The sequence below is a fragment of the Anopheles darlingi genome, chromosome 3 (genome assembly GCF_943734745.1).
Source record: "Anopheles darlingi chromosome 3, idAnoDarlMG_H_01, whole genome shotgun sequence".
In the NCBI taxonomy this organism is placed as follows: Eukaryota; Metazoa; Arthropoda; class Insecta; order Diptera; family Culicidae; genus Anopheles; species Anopheles darlingi.
Window position 1 is genome coordinate 70121710 of NC_064875.1, and position 17001 is coordinate 70138710.

The 17001-nt window shown below is 46.2% G+C and overlaps 1 protein-coding gene across 1 annotated transcript in view; it reads left to right on the top strand.

Moving 5' to 3' along the window:
* The first annotated feature begins 13476 nt into the window (after window positions 1-13476).
* Window positions 13477-17001, top strand: part of LOC125956902 (serine/threonine-protein phosphatase 4 regulatory subunit 1-like) — a 43930-nt gene continuing 40405 nt past the window's right edge. Inside the window, exon 1 of the mRNA XM_049689174.1 lies at window positions 13477-15099. Within this exon, the coding sequence (XP_049545131.1) occupies window positions 13940-15099 (1160 nt within the window). The 5' untranslated portion in view covers window positions 13477-13939. The remainder of the gene's footprint in view (window positions 15100-17001) is intronic.

A 17001-nucleotide genomic window follows, 5' to 3' on the forward strand; every position in this document is an offset into this window, starting at 1 on the left:
CGAGCGAGATGGGTATGATGTGCAGCGCCCAATCGATATGGATGGACCGTCCGCCGTAAGATACTTTCCAGCAGGTCATCTTTTGTGCCACGTGCCCTCAGTGATTTAAGAATGTCTTCTCACAAATATTCTCACCTCCAACTGCTCAACGGCGTGTCAACGCACGGGGTGGGGAAATGCATTCCAACTCGCTCGGTGGCCTGTGGAGTTGCTTCCATTTTCGTTATTCTCTCTGCGGGCCATTTGAGTAGAAGGAAGGAAGGAAGGCTTGCCGATCTGAGCATTCCAAGTTTGGCATTTTTGCTTAATTTCTTTATACACATCGAGAGAGAGCTGCAGGAATGCAGACACAATTCGTTTGCTGCGTTCAAGATGAGGCGTTACAGTAAATGTTTGTTGGTAACCTCGATGCGTCAACGGCAATTCGAATGCATCATCAATGCGCGACCGGCCGGCCGGGTTGGTAATACTGTTTTACCATGAATCATCTGTTGTTCTGCTTCCAGGCCAGGCGTCGACATACCTGGTTTTATTTTGATGACTCACCCCGCGCTTATCGACATCAGTAACAACCGGAACTAACTTCCGCTCCATTCCGCAAACGTCAGTGGATTTACCGGGAAACTCGATTCGGATCGATACGATTCGAAATGGTAATTTGCTTGACTCATACTGTTAGCTGCTACGGCGCCGCTCGAATGGGAAGACGAAGGATTTTCAGTGAGAGGAATCTGTTCCGATATAGCTCTCATTAGTAAATAGTAGTTCAAGTTCAAGTTCATCCTTACGCACATCGAAATGCAACTGCTGTAGTCTATTGATGCTGCATGTGAGGGTTTCGGGCAAATCGTTCGAGATTTCGTACTCGTCAGGCTGTGTCGCTGTCGTATTGCTATCTCGTTTTTGCACAATCATTCCGCCACTCTGCTAGTACCACCTCCCGGTGCATTTATTGCGTATTGTCGGTTAGGGGTTATAATGCCTATAACCCACCATCATCCCATAATGCTTGGCACTCGGCCAGGAGTCTGCGTGCATGCGGCACCGGAGAGAATGCGCCTCAAGGAAAGCCTCGCCCAAGTGAAAGTGAAATTTAATTCTCGACCACCGCTCCTCATGGCCCCTGCCTTGTTTGCATTGCCCTGGTAGTAGCTGCTGCTGCTGCTGGTGTTGCTGTTTCATGCCCAGGAGCGCAAAGAGAGCGTCCCCATATCGATATGGAGGTCACGCACCGGGGATCGTCCAGTTTGCGTACGATGCTCGCTTGCCTCCTCCTCCTCACAATCGTAAGGGGTGGTGGGCTACAAGGATACACCCGAACCGAATGCTCTCTGGCTAAGCATGTGTGTGTGTGTACATTACGCTTACGCACTTGTGAAAGCCGCCGGATAAGGAGTGTGGTGGGTTCGTCCGATGATTGGAAAGATTGTTGTGTGAGTGTGAGTGTGGAAGTCTATTGGTGGTCCCTAAGAGGACGCATGCGCCAAGGTGTGCCAAGTGCCCAGGAGGGTTCGAAATGTGGAAGGAGTGAGGGAGGATGCGACAAGTGAAGAATACTTTCGATTTCGTTTCACTTTTGAGAAGCTCCACCGGCACCGACGCGTTGGACAGACTTTCAGCCTGCTGTTGAGTGCTGCCCCTAGTTGCATCAAGTGCTCATTCGCTCCTCAGATTCTAGGCAATGGCAATGGTTGGATTTGTTAATTCTTCGTTTGGCAGTTTGTCTCTCATCACCATCATGCTATCATGAATTCGGCGTGTGCGTGTATGTGAAGCGCCCGGGTTCTGGAGGGCCGGGGGTTCCATGGCGCTGGCTGTGGCGCGCTGTGATTGTCGGAATAAATTCGACCAAACGACCTCAACCGTGTAACCTCTTTCTCCCTTCTCGTCGTGCGCCCACCTTACCGAAAATCGTGGCGCTGTGTGTGCGGCTGCCACATTGCCGAGCACCAGAAGTAGAGCTGGCTGGCTTGCTGGCTTGCTGGCTGGTGCGTCTCGCGTCTTTACATGGAGGATCTCTCTCGCGACATCGCACGCGGCCGTGAGCCATCGCAAACGAACCCCGAACCTGCCTCGCGATGCTTCGAATCGAATGAACACTCGAACGCGAACAAAAAGTACACATTTAAATTATGGAAGGGGTGGGTGGGTGAAGGGGTTGCTGCAAGGTCACATGCGTTAGCTAGCTAGCAAAGCACACTAAAGTGGGCCATTGGTAAAGTGTGCGAGAGAGAGAGGGAGAAACGCGTGGAAAAAGGGCGACCGGAAAATTAGAAGCTGCGTAGTAAACCCGCGCGCGCCCTCCGGCGAAGGTGTGGTTACCAACCTGGAACTTGCTCGCCTTTCCCCGGGAGAGGTGATGTGGCAGGTGATGTGGGGGCAACCTTCTATTTGCACCCTTATTTACCACAGAATGCACAATCCCCGGGGACGACATAATATTGTGGCGGATGATTTGAAGCGATCAACGATCTTACCGTGCGCCGAAGGAAGAAGGATGGGTCTCACTCATTTGTAACTCTTTCCGTTAATTTCATCCACGCAATAATGAAAGAGAGCTTTGATATGGTTTTTTTTGTGGTAGTATAGACTTCCCACGATTGTTTGTTATTTTTAAAAGGAATTTTACACTTTTAGCAACCGGACAAAATGTCGTCAAAAACAAGTGATGAAGGCGGCTGGCAAGAGGGGAACCACTCACCACCGTCCCGAATTTGGTCAATGGGCCCGGCTCGTACGCGGAGTAGCTCAGCCCAATGCGTGTAAAATGCTGGCATTATTGGCGTTGCTTCACACGCACACACACACCCCCCGTCACAACCCTTATCGAGCGATACGACGACGACGCGACGCGACGACGAGAGCATGGATGAGTTACTCTCGGGCGACGATTCATTTTTGTCTCATCGTTTCGCGAATCTTCGCCCTCGCTTATCGCGTGTTCACGATTCGCGGAACCTCGGCGGCGGCCCCCCCCCCAGCAGCTCACCGTGTGGTGTGTGCGTTTCCTTGGGCCTGGGCCCCGCTGCGTTCTGGTGTGTGCGTTCGTCACGCTGTCGCTCGCGCGGACACCACACGAGGAGGCTCTCCCTCCCCCAACGATACGGGTCGCTCTTCGCGCGGTAAAACTAAATGCGCAATTTGCTTTTCGGCTTCGTCTGTCCGGTCCCCAAGGTTGATCTTGAATTAAATTGAACCTCAGCCATCTTGTCCGATTTGGCGGCGATGACTGCTTTCATCGGCGGCGGCCGGTGGCGCGTGTTCAGTGACACCGCCGACGACGACGACGACGACGACATCGAATTAGAACATGTCTCACATGATTCCATGCTCCTTCTTCCCCTGCGCCGTAAAAACGTACCAAATACGTTATCATAATAAAAATTCTAGTTAGATTTTTCGTTTGAACACACGAAAATACATATTTTTATCGTAAAAGTTTATGTTGTTTAAAATTTCAGATACTTTTGCATTCGTGAAATCCCTTTTTGTGTGATGGGTTTAGATAGCTCTGTGCTAGTATTTTCATTTCTCATCATTGATCCAGTGTTAATGAATTGTTTTATCAATGTTCAGGTATTCATTCGATTGTTCAATAACAGAAGCCTAATGCATTGCATTGATGCAATGCCTTTTTCTGGCCTTTATTGATGAAATAGAGTTGGCTCGATCACATCCTTTTGGAACTAAACAGCAATACTGCACAGAATTATATTCGCTTACAGTAATCATAGCAAATGGAAGTTGGCATTTTGTCATTCTGGTGGTGGTGGTGGTAGCGGCGGCGGCGACGTAAGTGCGATCGGATTTCAGAGCCACATTTTCCCGGCAATGGAGAGGGTGTGCGAGAATTGACAAGTAAAATAAAGCGTTGCAGCTGCAGCTGTTGTTCCCCCTTGGACCATTCCAACAACTTTCCGAAAAAGGTAGGGCCACAAGAGGGGCTGGAGTGTGCAGCATCACAAAATGGTGCCTATTTTCAGATCGTTTAGAAGCAGCCAGAGTCGGCTTGCCAATGATGCTGCCATTTGCTGGAAAGAACGGAACAAATGCTCCCCTCCGCGCCCGACAAAGCAACAGGAAAAATCTTTTCCGGTTGATCCATTTTCCGGAAGGCTCCGACCGAACGCGCCAACCAACTGCGCCAACATCACAGATCGCTTCAATCTTTTCGAATACGCAGCGCAATGAGTATTCCCGATTTCTCCATCTTTCCTCTTCGGGGATGTTGGCTGGGATAGAGTTTTCCGTGTAGCCGGATCACCATAAGGCGACCGAAATCCAAATGTTCAGTCAGCCTCCCCACTCTAGCAGTGTTTTTCTCGGCTCCAATCCTCTCCAATATAACATTGTAGCCGCTACCTACCAACATTCAATCGGATGGCCCCCCCTCGGTTTAGCTTCTGCTTCCGCTAATCGGCACACGCGGTTCCGTTCTTGCCCGCCCTCCGATGGAATTTTCCTCAGAAACACGGGAACACGGGACAGTGCATGGTAGGTAGCGACACCCACATCGTGCGCCGTTCCCACCCTCACCCGTGGTTGTATGATCGCACGCACGCACGAGTGCACGTCGTACGCGCTGCAGCGTATTGCATTCCACCAAATGCACAAAACAAGCACCACAAGCGTCGCCGGAAAAGAGCGGAAACAACACACAGTGGCAGAGGCACACGCAGCAGCAGACCTAGAGCAGCGATCATAAAGAAGACTCCCAAAAGGCATGTTATATCCCCCTCGCGAGGCGCAGAAGAGGATTTGATTTTCTTGAAGGTTCGTCACCCCAAACCCAAGGGGGAAAATGGGTAAAAATAGATCGTACGGCGCGGGGTGACAATCCCAAAAACAAAGCAAAAAAAAAAGGGAAGAAAAGAAAAGTGAAGAGAACGGAACCAGGATCCCCCTCGAATTCAGAGTTCAGCGTCCTCGCTTTTATGGTCTCATTTTCCCTCACCGCCCGTATGCTCCGATCTTTTGCGATCATTTTCTTGGGAAACCCACGCCAAACACTGAAAATGCGCTGCCGACTATGCGGAGCGGCGGTGGGGCACTTCCCTCATTCCTTTGTCCAGAGATATCGAGTCCATGGGGGGCTAACGCGCTACCACAGACGTGCCGGGAAATGCGATCTTCCTGACACTGGAAGGTACAATCCCCTTTTAAATGTTAGAAGCTCAGCTTGCTGTTTGTCTTATACGACGAGAGTGCATGGAGAGTAAGACGAAAATGCAGCATTACGTTTGAATAGTCATCTGCGTTCGCGTTGATCGTGCCTGGTTTTTCCTCCCTCTGGCAAACTCCAATGAGTTCAGGAATGAAAAATAAGTGGAAATTAAAGCCGCCGTGTATATACCCTAGGGTGAGGGACCATGACATTCCTGTTGATGAGACTCCCCGACAAATCCGGCCTGCACCCGGTGGAGAAGGTGGAGGCAGTGATAGCTTTTACACCCCAAGTTTCAAAAAGGTTGTCATCGACAAACGATAATGCTACTGGTCGCTATTCACGCGACGATCGATCAGATCAAACGGTTGTAAATCGCACCTCCCCAAAATGAGGATCCCTTTATAGACCTCTGGATGCGCGAAACATTTGTCTCATTTTTCCCCCCTACCCGGAACGCGACAAGACTAATGATAATGGCGGATCATGGGATCTTTCCTGCCTAACGTTAATCTTCTGTAAATATCTACACGTAAGCTCCTCGTTTGGTCCTCTAGATTGTCAGGGCCGCCATAATGGTGACGCAGTTCAATGGAGGACATGTGAATTTCAATGTTTAAGGGATTTTAAACAGAAATATTCACATGTTTTAGGTGAAAATACCAATTTCGAGTCGAATTAGTTACTCGATCGGTTACTCGCCAAAGTACGGATTTCGCTATTAATTCAAGTGAAATTCAAGTAAAACAAACTTTCTTCCATCTAAAGAGAATATCTCAATTATTATGTACTGATGCTTATAGTGTTTCAAGTAAAATTGCATTTTTTATACTTTTAGCGGCCGCGAAACTATCACTGCCTGTGTGAGATTCAGGGAGATGGCCTAATTGACCAACCAGTTCAAATTATTCAGTCGATTTGATCTACGAAAAATGGCTTTCTCGGAAAAACATGTCTAGTTTCAATGATTGCCACTTTTCAATCCTAAAATTTATTATTAAATTTGGTTCAATTTAACCTTTCTAATCATACTTTTAAGATGCTTCGCATGCATACTGTTTAAGATGCTTCGCACGCATGCTTTATTATCATTTTTCGAAGCGCCAAAGCTGCTGTAGACCAATGAACAATATTTTTTAAGTTTCTATAATATCTTGTTGTACGTAAAGTTTTGTAAAGTACATTTCAACAGATAATAACCGCGAACTAATCAAAAATATTAAGCCCCATTGAATGATATCATGTCGAAAGCGAAACAAAACTTTGGAGAAGCATCTTTTCGGAAAACAAATTGTACAGAAAAATGTTAAAAAATAGTCAATCCATATCCTAGGTGTCGTCAGTTTGGGCAAAGGAGACGTGCAACAGTTTGAGCTTAAGGTGGAGACATTCGCCTTGGAATATTGGCTCGAGCGATCTACGGTAGGTGTCGTCGAAAAGCTTTGCCGAAGCACGCATAGGCCAGCTTCTCGCATATCCAACGCAATGGCGGTGTATCCGTCGAGTGGCTCCCATTTTGTTTCCCTGCCAACGCGTGCGCCATTTGCCATTTCGGACTCTCCCTGGTCTAGTGCCGGGGGGGGTAATACGAAAAATGTGGGAAAACGAAGAACGCTGCTGCTGCTCTCCCCATCTCGCTCGCCAGTGATAGCACCGCGGGTGTTGCTGCGATAAGAGAACGAAAGAGATGGACTGCAAACTGCTGCGGGAGAGCAGCTTCTTCGTATACATACTACTGCGTACTCACACACCACATCGCCCCATTGGAGCATTTCGATCTGCGGTTCTCGTGAAGATCTCACACAGAGCACGAGAGCAGAGGAAGAAAGGGAAGGGGTAGGGTGGCCAAGGAGATGCGATGCTCTGGTGGTGGTTGTCGGTCCCCTGGTTTTTGGCTGGTGGTGGTAGTGGGTTCCGTTTTGGGGCGCCAGATGCCAGAACCGGAGAGATGAGCGCATAACAGAGAGACACGATCGGCTGCTGTTGCGCTGCTCCCCAAATGAACGCGATACCGCGGTGACCGTATGGCTTTCATTTTGTTTTTGCGTAGCGCACGCACGCAGGCACGCAAGAACAGAACCCGACCACTCGCCAGCAACTCGGGAGCCGGATTCCTTCACGCTCCCCGATCCGATCCACGAAGGTTGCGAAAAATATCGCGCTAATGTTGGTGCATGAATCTTTAGAGGGAGGGGGGTATCGTGGTGGTGGATATGGTTGCTCTCGCGGTGGGATCTGCCACGCAGCAGCAGTATGAACCGGCAAGACTCAACATACATAGCATACGAGAACGCTGACCCTAAGGTGCGGCCCTCGTGTCAGACATATTTCTTATCGATAACCGATAGCATAAGTGGTCCTTCTCTTGATTATGCTCTAGAGTCTAGACACTCAATCTTATTCAAAACGGTGGCAAGGTATTGAGAGGCATATATGCGCAAGCACGCGCTATTTGATATCAAATATACTGCAGAGATCGCATCTATCATCAGCAGTATCATTATTACTATGTGATGGAATGTTTGCTCCAAAATGAGACATGAGACACATACTTTTTAATGACGCTTTGTTTTTTAATGATTTTTTAAAATTCTTTGGTAAGAAATTCAACCGGTCAACTCTTAGCATCACAATCGAAATCGAAAGCCGAACAAGCGTATAATACTCCACTAATTGAGCACGACACACACATAATGCACGCGACACGACGACGGTGCCTTATCGTAATATCGTCGCATTTTTTCACCCTTCACAACCCCCCCATGAACCCTCCAAACCCCTTCGCATGCTCTCTCTGGCGATCGTGTCTTGCGCGATTACTACTACTACCAGTACCGCTACTACTGCTGGGTAGCCTTCACTCCGCCGAGTAGTAGTATCGATCCATTTTAGCCGTAAATCCCTTAGCTACCGAAAAGAGTAGCCTAGTGTTGCTCGGCGTGTGATAGTGGTAGTGATAGGCAGCAGGCGGCATCCACAGCACCGCCGAGTGCCGCCGGGTGCGTGCGTACGATGCGTAATGCAACCCCCACAGCAGCAAAAGGGGAGCTCATCGTGGGCCACCGTAACAGTGACATTGATAAAAATGTTGTTGTGGATGTTGACGACGACGACGACGACGACGACCACCACCACGACGACACGACGACGACGATGGGGCTGACCTGCCGAAAATTGAGCACGCGTGACAGCTGCGGGTGTGCGTGTCGCCGCCGAAAGCATCTTTTGCGAATGTGTGCCTTTCTTGGCCCACAATCTTGCGCCCGTCCGATCTCTCTCTTTCTCTCTCTCTCTCTCTCTCTCTGTCGGATTCTCACTCGCTCTCGTTCACCCCTTTATCGCTCTGTCTCTCGCTCTGCACCTCTTCACGACGCTCTCGAGCTAGGCCAAGCCCCGATGTCTTCGCGCGGTTATCTTCGAACGAATAATGTGTAGCTTTGCGCTTCTAACGACGCCATTTCGTGTCGTCGAGGAATGGAGATTTTGTGTATTTTTTTTTTTTTTGGGAGGCAAAAGAATTTTATCAATTTTTTATGCGTGCAGATGGATTTTCCACCCATGTTCATGATTTTCCATCACGTTGGGACTGCCGTGTTTAGATAATTTTCAATTTTCGCAAAATATTGCTAACCCCCTTTACCCACTTTAATGATATTCTTGTTTTGAGGTTTTTGCGAAAGATATCATTTTTGGCGTGATTGTCTATCCAAGCTAAGGCTTCAGCTGAAAAGCGGAATGTATGGTTCGAGCAGCTGTCGCATCTGAAAAGTAGTAGTATCGCGGTAGTCTGCATTCCGCGCATGTCCTGATCCTTGGCTACATTCCGTTTATGGCTCTACGAAGGATTCACGAGCGGTATCCGAACATTGCGAAACACCGTCAAACGTTTACTTTACAATCTGCGTTCCGATAGTTGTATAGCTGCAACACTTGGATCTTGGCCATTTTAGTGCTTGTTTTAGAAAACTGATTTTTGCATGATTAAATTTCCCAACTTTGAAAATCACGAATCACGAGTTATGCTACAGCGAACTCGTCGCACAATATCTGAACTAGTTTCACTTGCTATCTTGAATGAAATCCTTCCTTTTTAGTTTCACTCGCACTAAATTCTATGCCAACCAGCCTTTGGTTCTATTCTGCAGCTTAGGAAAGTTTTCTTTAACTGTGACCTACCTTTCTGGAACCGATGCACGAAGCGGACTGTGAGTTGCTGGTCATAGAAATGCATTCCATTGCTGGACCTAGCGTTTTTCTTCTGTTACTCTTTTTCCATTTTTTATCGTTCATAATCACTTCTTCTCTTTCTCTCTTAACCTTTTCGGTTCTTGGTGCATTCCTAAGCTTCTTCACGCTGTTAGATAAACACACGAGAACAAAACAAAACAGAAAACGTTTCGTAATAAGGGCTAGCCCAACATTTTTCGTTCTGGGCGTCATCCTGCTCTACTTCGTTCCATATCTTTTCACTTCCGTTTAGAGCGCCGTGAGCTCGCTGTTGACGTTTGAATTCCTCACCAGCAAAAGCAACCTTATATGCACAATCATACTGGGTGCGTTATGTTTCTTTGACAACTCAAGGTATTTTACCCACTGAATGGGCCCAACTCATGTGCCCTGCATTCCATTTAACAATGCTATTTAAAGCAGGTTTAAAATTGCAGACCTTTTGTTTGTGTTTCGTAGAGGTGTGTTTGAAACTACAGCAACCAATATCGAGATAATGGAAAAACGGTTCATGGAAGATGCTGAACATGTTCAGAAAAAGTTATTTAAGGTGTAAAAAAGATTATACATACGAAATGAAGAGGTGGAGGATAACTTGATAATGATGCTCACAATTTTCCAAACTTCAAAGAATTGCGTTGCAGTTCTGTTGAGTTTTGCATTTTTCCGAGCCACTCTCCTATCGCCATACCACGTCCTACAAACATGAAAAACTGGCAGCTCTTTCAAAAATGGAGTAGCAGGACCACCATCCGGTTCACCAAATGCCATCCACCATACTGTACTTTACAGTATAATAAGCTTTCATTTAAAGGATTAACCATTAATTATTTCATGTTGAACATCGTAATCATTGTTTTCTTTCGCATTTCAGGTGCTTATGTTTGAATTTACATCTTGAAATTGATTAGGTATTGGAAATTAACTTTTCCAAGATGAATTTGATTGATTTCCTTTCATTATTGTATGATGAGATGAGTTTTGCATTCGTTATTGTATGAACATTGGTTGAATGCATTTTTGGATGCTATCCAGTTAGTTATATCTCGACTTTCCTATTATAACTAGTAATAGGAAAATGATATGATAACACAAAACTTCCTCCATTGTTTTTAAATGAAATTCTTAAGCAACTTGACGCGAATTTGCTATACCAGTAAGCTTCTAGTGATAGACGTTGGGTATTGTTTTGAATATACGAACTGCTATTGGGATACTAGCTACAAAGAGAGTATCGTTCATCATTCTGTAACTTAGAGCGTAAAAATACTCGATTCTCGCAAAAGGACAGTCTCTCTCTCGTTCGCCTTCGCCGCAAATGGAAAAGGATGTGCTTACGAGCATAATCCAAAAGTGAGAGGGAATAGTATCCTTCATGAACTTGGGGGAAACACTTTCCCCGATTTGCCATAGACAGGATGGCATATCACCGAAGTGTCTATGTGTGTGTGTGTATATTGCAACGCCGGCAAACATCACCAACACTAGCTCGAAGGATGTTTTGGGGTGGTAGGGGATAACACTAGAGCAAATGTTTCGTCCTCTTTGCAACGCCAACACGGAGCAATTGTGTTTTCCCGGCCCCAGTCTTGGTCAGGCGTTTCTAGACTCGTTATATCCTCGCTCTTCTACCCTCACTTTTCGCGTAAGCTACGCACCTGCTCTTGAGTTTTGTTCGAAATTGTTTTGATCATCTGTTCGAAAAATACTCCTCGAAAAAAGTATCGTATTCGCTTCGTTTTTTTATGACTCTGAAATAATTATGCTCAGAGCCTGTCCTACCTGCTATCCGCTCAGTGAAGTGTAATATTTAGCGAGAGGATATGTGCGAGAGTTTATCAGTGTTAGTGTGGTACACTATTTCAACATTGCGAATCATATCCTAACAGTGTAGAAGCAAGCAACTGTTGTTTTCTGCCACCCAAACGCACAAACACACCCTTACCGAATCCACGAAAATGTTCTTCTCTTAGCCAGATGCACTTTTCCAACTACAATAACACCAGCCCATTGCAGCGTCGCGTGCTTGTGATGGAGTGCAAATGTGTCAAAAAGAACCTCAACTCATTCAAACGGGACGCCGGATGATTTGGTACTAAAACGCGTCACACACCATGATCTCCTCCCGGTCAGTCGGGGAGAAGTCTCTCTGGCCGCCTATTAGTACCATTTCACGATAATGTCACTCGTAATGCAGATGTTGCCTTCCGTGATAAAGTGTACTAACAAGTGTAAAGTGATAAACTACCACCTTTCTAAACGTGGTATGCAAAATGTGTGTTGCGGGTGACTGTTATTTGTAGTGAAGTTTGCGTGTCGTTGATTGTTAACGTCAGTTGGTTTTGTATAATTTTTATGTTTCTCGTTTATGTTACACATCGCAAATGTGCTCTTAAATGGCAGGAACCATTCATCAAGGTCTAAAGTAAACCATTAAGACAATGTGGATGATAAGGCTTTCAATTCTTTAGGTTTTTTAAACACATTTTACCAACCAAAGAGATAAAATAACATCCTATTTGGCTTTACTGTCAGTACCATAGCTTTTCCGACCTGTAGTTGTCCCGCTCTCGTGCACCAGTATCTATTTATTGAAAAGAGAGATAGAGAAAGAAATAGAAAGAGAAAGAGAGAAAGAGAGAGAGAGAGAGAGAGAGAAAGAAGAGGAAAATGATGAGGCTCTGGAAAATTGCATATATAGAGTATTTCTCCGAATCTCCGAATGCGAACAGCGGACTGCAAAAAGGCTTTACATTACAGCTGCGTGGAAGTAGACGTAATGAATGCAAGTTACGCAAAGTTGTAGGTTATTTGTAGAAAATGAGCAAGGTGGCACGAAGTAACTATCGTCGTAATCGATAATTTTCCGTAAAATCACCCTTTGCACTCAGGCTCAGTAGGATATCGAGAATACCGAGGACCTTTCGTCGTATAGGCGGTTTTGAAGTCATCTGAAAAAAGAAAATATGTTTGTGCGATTCTAGTCGTCGCTGAGTCAGTAACTAAGAAAACCAGAGAACCGCCTTTACTGTAGCCCCTTCCGCTCCAGTAAGGATATCGCACAGGAAAATAATGGGGAAAATGGAGGGTTAGAGAGAGGAAAGAAGAGTGACGGAGACACCTCACCCATATCTAATGTTGTGTTGCGTATGTGTTTGTTAAGGTACTCGTACTGAAAGGAGTGGCTCGTTCAAGTTGAAGGCTTTTCCAGGAGCTACACACAAGATGACACCAACACACTCGCGTGCTCCTTGAGGGCCGGCGCTATGTGAAGGAACGCGCCGCATATCAATGTTTTAAGAATTTTCGCTGGCACTCGCCCACCCTCTCCACCACTGTGGACGGAAAATCGTTCACGAAATGGGGTTTCTGCCCTTGCGGTGCTTACAGCTGTGGTCGTGCATGTGTATTACGCTTTGAAGGTTCAGTATCAGTGTGCGAGTGTATGGTTGTGTGTTCGCGCCCGCGCAACATCGCAACGTTGAGGTTGAGGTCGCGAAAGGAATGGTGGAGAACATATTCCCACCCAAGCTAATTCAGCAGGACCTATGCAAGCACGCCCTTGATCCTTGCTGGGAGGCTCTGGGTGTAGAATGAACGGTGATGGTGGTCTGGCGGAGCTTCTATTAGGTTACTCCGGCTGGAGGATCTAAAAGTGGCAGCACTGTTTTTGGTTATTTTTAACTTGGATCTCCTTTTTTGGGGATTTAGGTTGTTTTCTTCTCTTAGGGGAGCATGGGGAATTTCATACCTACCGCTCTCTCTCTTTCGCTCTCTCTGTCTCATTTACGGGTTTGTTTGGTTGGTTGAGCAAAAATCTGGGGAAGGTTTACCTGCACCACAGGTCCTTCACATTAACCATACTAGGCAATGGAGGTTTCATCGACTTTTGGCCTTGGCTCTGCATTTTCGGGCCGGTCTCCCAGTTTTGGGTGTGTAAACGTTACCTCATTCTTGATAACATACACACACACAAACACATATCCTTGTAGAATGCTGAATCTGGAATCGTTATTAGCGCCAACCGTTTGGTGAAAACACATTATGCCAAACTTTTCTTTAAATGAAACATATTGAGGTTTGCTAAGTGTTTGCGTATGTTTTTGATTTTTCAACTCATATTCACCATTTGCATTATTTCTTACATATGATTTCTATTTGCTTGTTGTCGTGTTTATTTAAGCAACAGACATTATCGAACATAAACCAAAGATTCATAACTCCATAACCCAAAGATCTTTTATTCTATGCTACCAATGTTCGCATACGTGGACCCTATTGCATTTTAGCATTGAGAGACAAAATGTGACAGATCCTTGCGAATGACTCTTAAAAGTTCTTATTCAGTTGTGTGGTCGTCTATCTTCTGTGTTCCGTTATCGTTCTGATCGTACCGAACTGTCCTTCACTAAAACACCACCATTTGGAGTGCCAAAAAGATCGTGAACCGTGTAAGCAATAACCCGTAGAAAACAAGTGCCGACAAATGTATGTGTAGCGTGTAGAATAAGCAAGTGTGTAGTAATAGGTCGGAAACGGCTCTCGAAAATGTCGTCATTGCACAAACGCCGATCGGCACTACCGAAGAGCACTCCCGTTCGTCGAGGCCTTTTTGCAGAAGATCACACGGTGAACGAGGATGACGAGGAAGAGAATCGAGAGGACAGAACTCGGCGTCGAAGTATAGCAACTTCTGGCGAGGTGCAGGATGGCGGTGGATATGCAGAGATCATGTCGGCCATCCTAGCTACAGCCCGGCATGACGAGATTGAGCGTTGTAACGTGCGTAACAGTGCCAACCTGCCGCAGTTGCATACGAAGGCGGAATACCCAGAGTCAGTGTCTGCGAAAGAACAGGAAATGACACCCTGCGTGACTCCACAGTCTGACGGAGTTCAGTTGCCACCGGACACAACTGGCCTGGATCACAAGTTTAACCGGTTGCTGACGGAAGTAAACGGTATACGTGATCAGCTTGGTGGCCGTCTCGAATCGATCAATCGTCGGCTGACACAGACGAGTCAGCTTTACCAGAACCACCAGGACTATGGCCACCGGTTGACGAAGGCAGGTGATCTGCTGCTGATCGGCATTCCACGCCGTGAACCCGAAGACTTGCGGGAGTGTTATGTGCGTATTGCTCGACGTTTAGGTTTCGCCGAGAGCGAGATTCCTATGGTTCACATCAGGAGACTGGCGGTAACCGGCAGTTCGCCCCTGGGGTCCCGATCCACCACATCATCATCATTGCCAACGACACAGTACAGTCCTGCCGTACTCGACAACTTACCCACCTCTGCTGCCGCTTCTCTCGCCACTAGACGCCACACTCCTCTATCACGGGCATCCGGACTGCCCGACACAAACTGCACCATGGCTCCGGTGCACGTGCAGTTCGTGTTTCGAAATGCACGCAACGAGTTCTATCGACGGTACCTGGAGTATGGGACCGGAGCTGGCAAGATCCTGTGCCTGCGGGACATCGGTTACGAAGGTTCGGGCCGCATCTACATCAACGAGGATCTTACGCGCTGTAACGTCAGCTTAAAGGCGGAAGCGATGCGCTTGAAGCGTGACGGCAAGATCAAAAGCGTCTTCACCGTAAACGGTCAGATCTATGTAAAGCGCACCATCGATCATCGGCCAGAACTGATCACCAGCAGCGTCGATCTGTTGCTACTCGATGACAGCAAGATGAAGGCAAACAAGTAAGCAAAACATTATATTTGAGATGGGTCTAGCATTTCACGAATGTTTTTATTAAGTTTGAAATCGGTATGCAGATAGGGCCAACTTCCTTACAAATTTTGTTTGACTTTTTCCAAGTCTTCTCCTCAAATTTATCTGTCTTAAATCAAGAATGTTCGAGGTTTGGACTGCGATCAGCGAATGCAGTGTGTGGTGCATAGTAGAAGCGGAATCGGCTGGACTAGTTGGACTATTATTGACCGGTTTTATCCTCTTGATGTTATCGATTGTTGAGTTTTCCAATTTGCAAGTTCCACTCGCCCTAGCCAAGCCCTCCCAATAAGCAAATATGGTTATGATGCTTCTCATTACTACGTATCCAGTAAGTTGGGTGTCTTTCTTGCGCCGTGGGAATCTAGACAGAGCGCCGTTCAACGAATAAGGGTTTCAGTGCATCCTGATGTATCGGCGGATCGGTCGAAGTAACGAAAACGTGGGGGTCTCTGTACGGTGACGCGTCGCTGATTACCCCGACCTGCTCTCACCAAAGGAAAAACCGCAATATCTAGATCTCATTTCGAGACGTCAATCATCGAATCTCTTTGAAGAGAAAAGACGCTCCGACCGAAGATGCTTCGGCACACGTACACACCCCACGGAAACCACCATTACCGGACAGCATAGTTACCTTTTCTCACGGATATAGAATTGATAACTGAGTTCAATTGCGGCAACTTTTCTTGACTTTTCGCAATTTCGCACTCAGTTCGGTCTCTGCTAACCGCAGCCGGTTCTGGTTTCAGAACTATTATCGGCTGAAGCCAAAGGCGGGTGGGTAAGAAAAGTAGTGTGATATGCAAATCTTCTTTTTGAAATGCTCAATCAACACCAGAAGCCGTTCACGCTGAGCTGAGCACTGGCAGAATGGAGGCTGAAAGAAAATTCACATTCGGTGGTGCGGTTTCTCGCTTGATTGCGATCAGCAAAACAAATCACCCCATCAGCACCTCCGGTGCGCGGTGCGAGAGCGTCACGACATCCGGAACTGAAACCATAGTTGCTGAGAAGTGAGCAATCACAGGACTCTTTTAGGTTAACTGATTCTTTGGGAAGCGATGCTTATGCGCTAAGGTTAACGTGGAGTTAAAGGGCAGGGACGGCATATGTGAACGTGAAATGTAATCCACCTACTTCGCGTCCAGATCCAAGATTTCTGTACTTCATTTCAGACATTTTGTGGCTCATAGTAAAGGTATTATTCTTATTCATTTTCTTTGCTTGCACTGTTAACATGATTGTCAAGCATTTGTGACTTAACATTACTACCACCACCAATTTTTTCAACCAACCGTAAAGCGTTGGTTAAATTTGACAATATTGTTAACACATTATTCATTATTTTGAACGTATTATTATTATATTTATGCTTGGTTTTCCATTTTTACTAACTGTTGTCTTTCATTACTCTTTTGGTTTCTTGTTTTATTTATGTTTTATGTAAACGTCTTCTAGTCATTGAACGATTCTTTTTCACAAATATGGTTAATATTAGCTCTCAGAAGTAGAGTTGCTATTCACTGAAACAGAAAGCGTTATTATTTTACAAACTTTTGTGTCAACTGTCAAATGTAATTCCGTATTCAATGGTTACAAATATATCGTGACACTATTCTAGGATGGTTAGGCATCAACTATTTAACTTGCCATCTCATAACCGAACTTGCTTCTGCGATATCCTTTTTCTCTCGAATCCATTCTCTAATCTTATATCGACAGCTTCCCACAATTTGATGATTATAATTACGCACGCAGCACACACACACAGTCACACACCTGGTCATAGCTGACGCGCATACCATGAGAACTGATTACTGGTCCTCTACCGGTGCTACCGTGCCCCATGTCCTGACCGCGTGTTATCG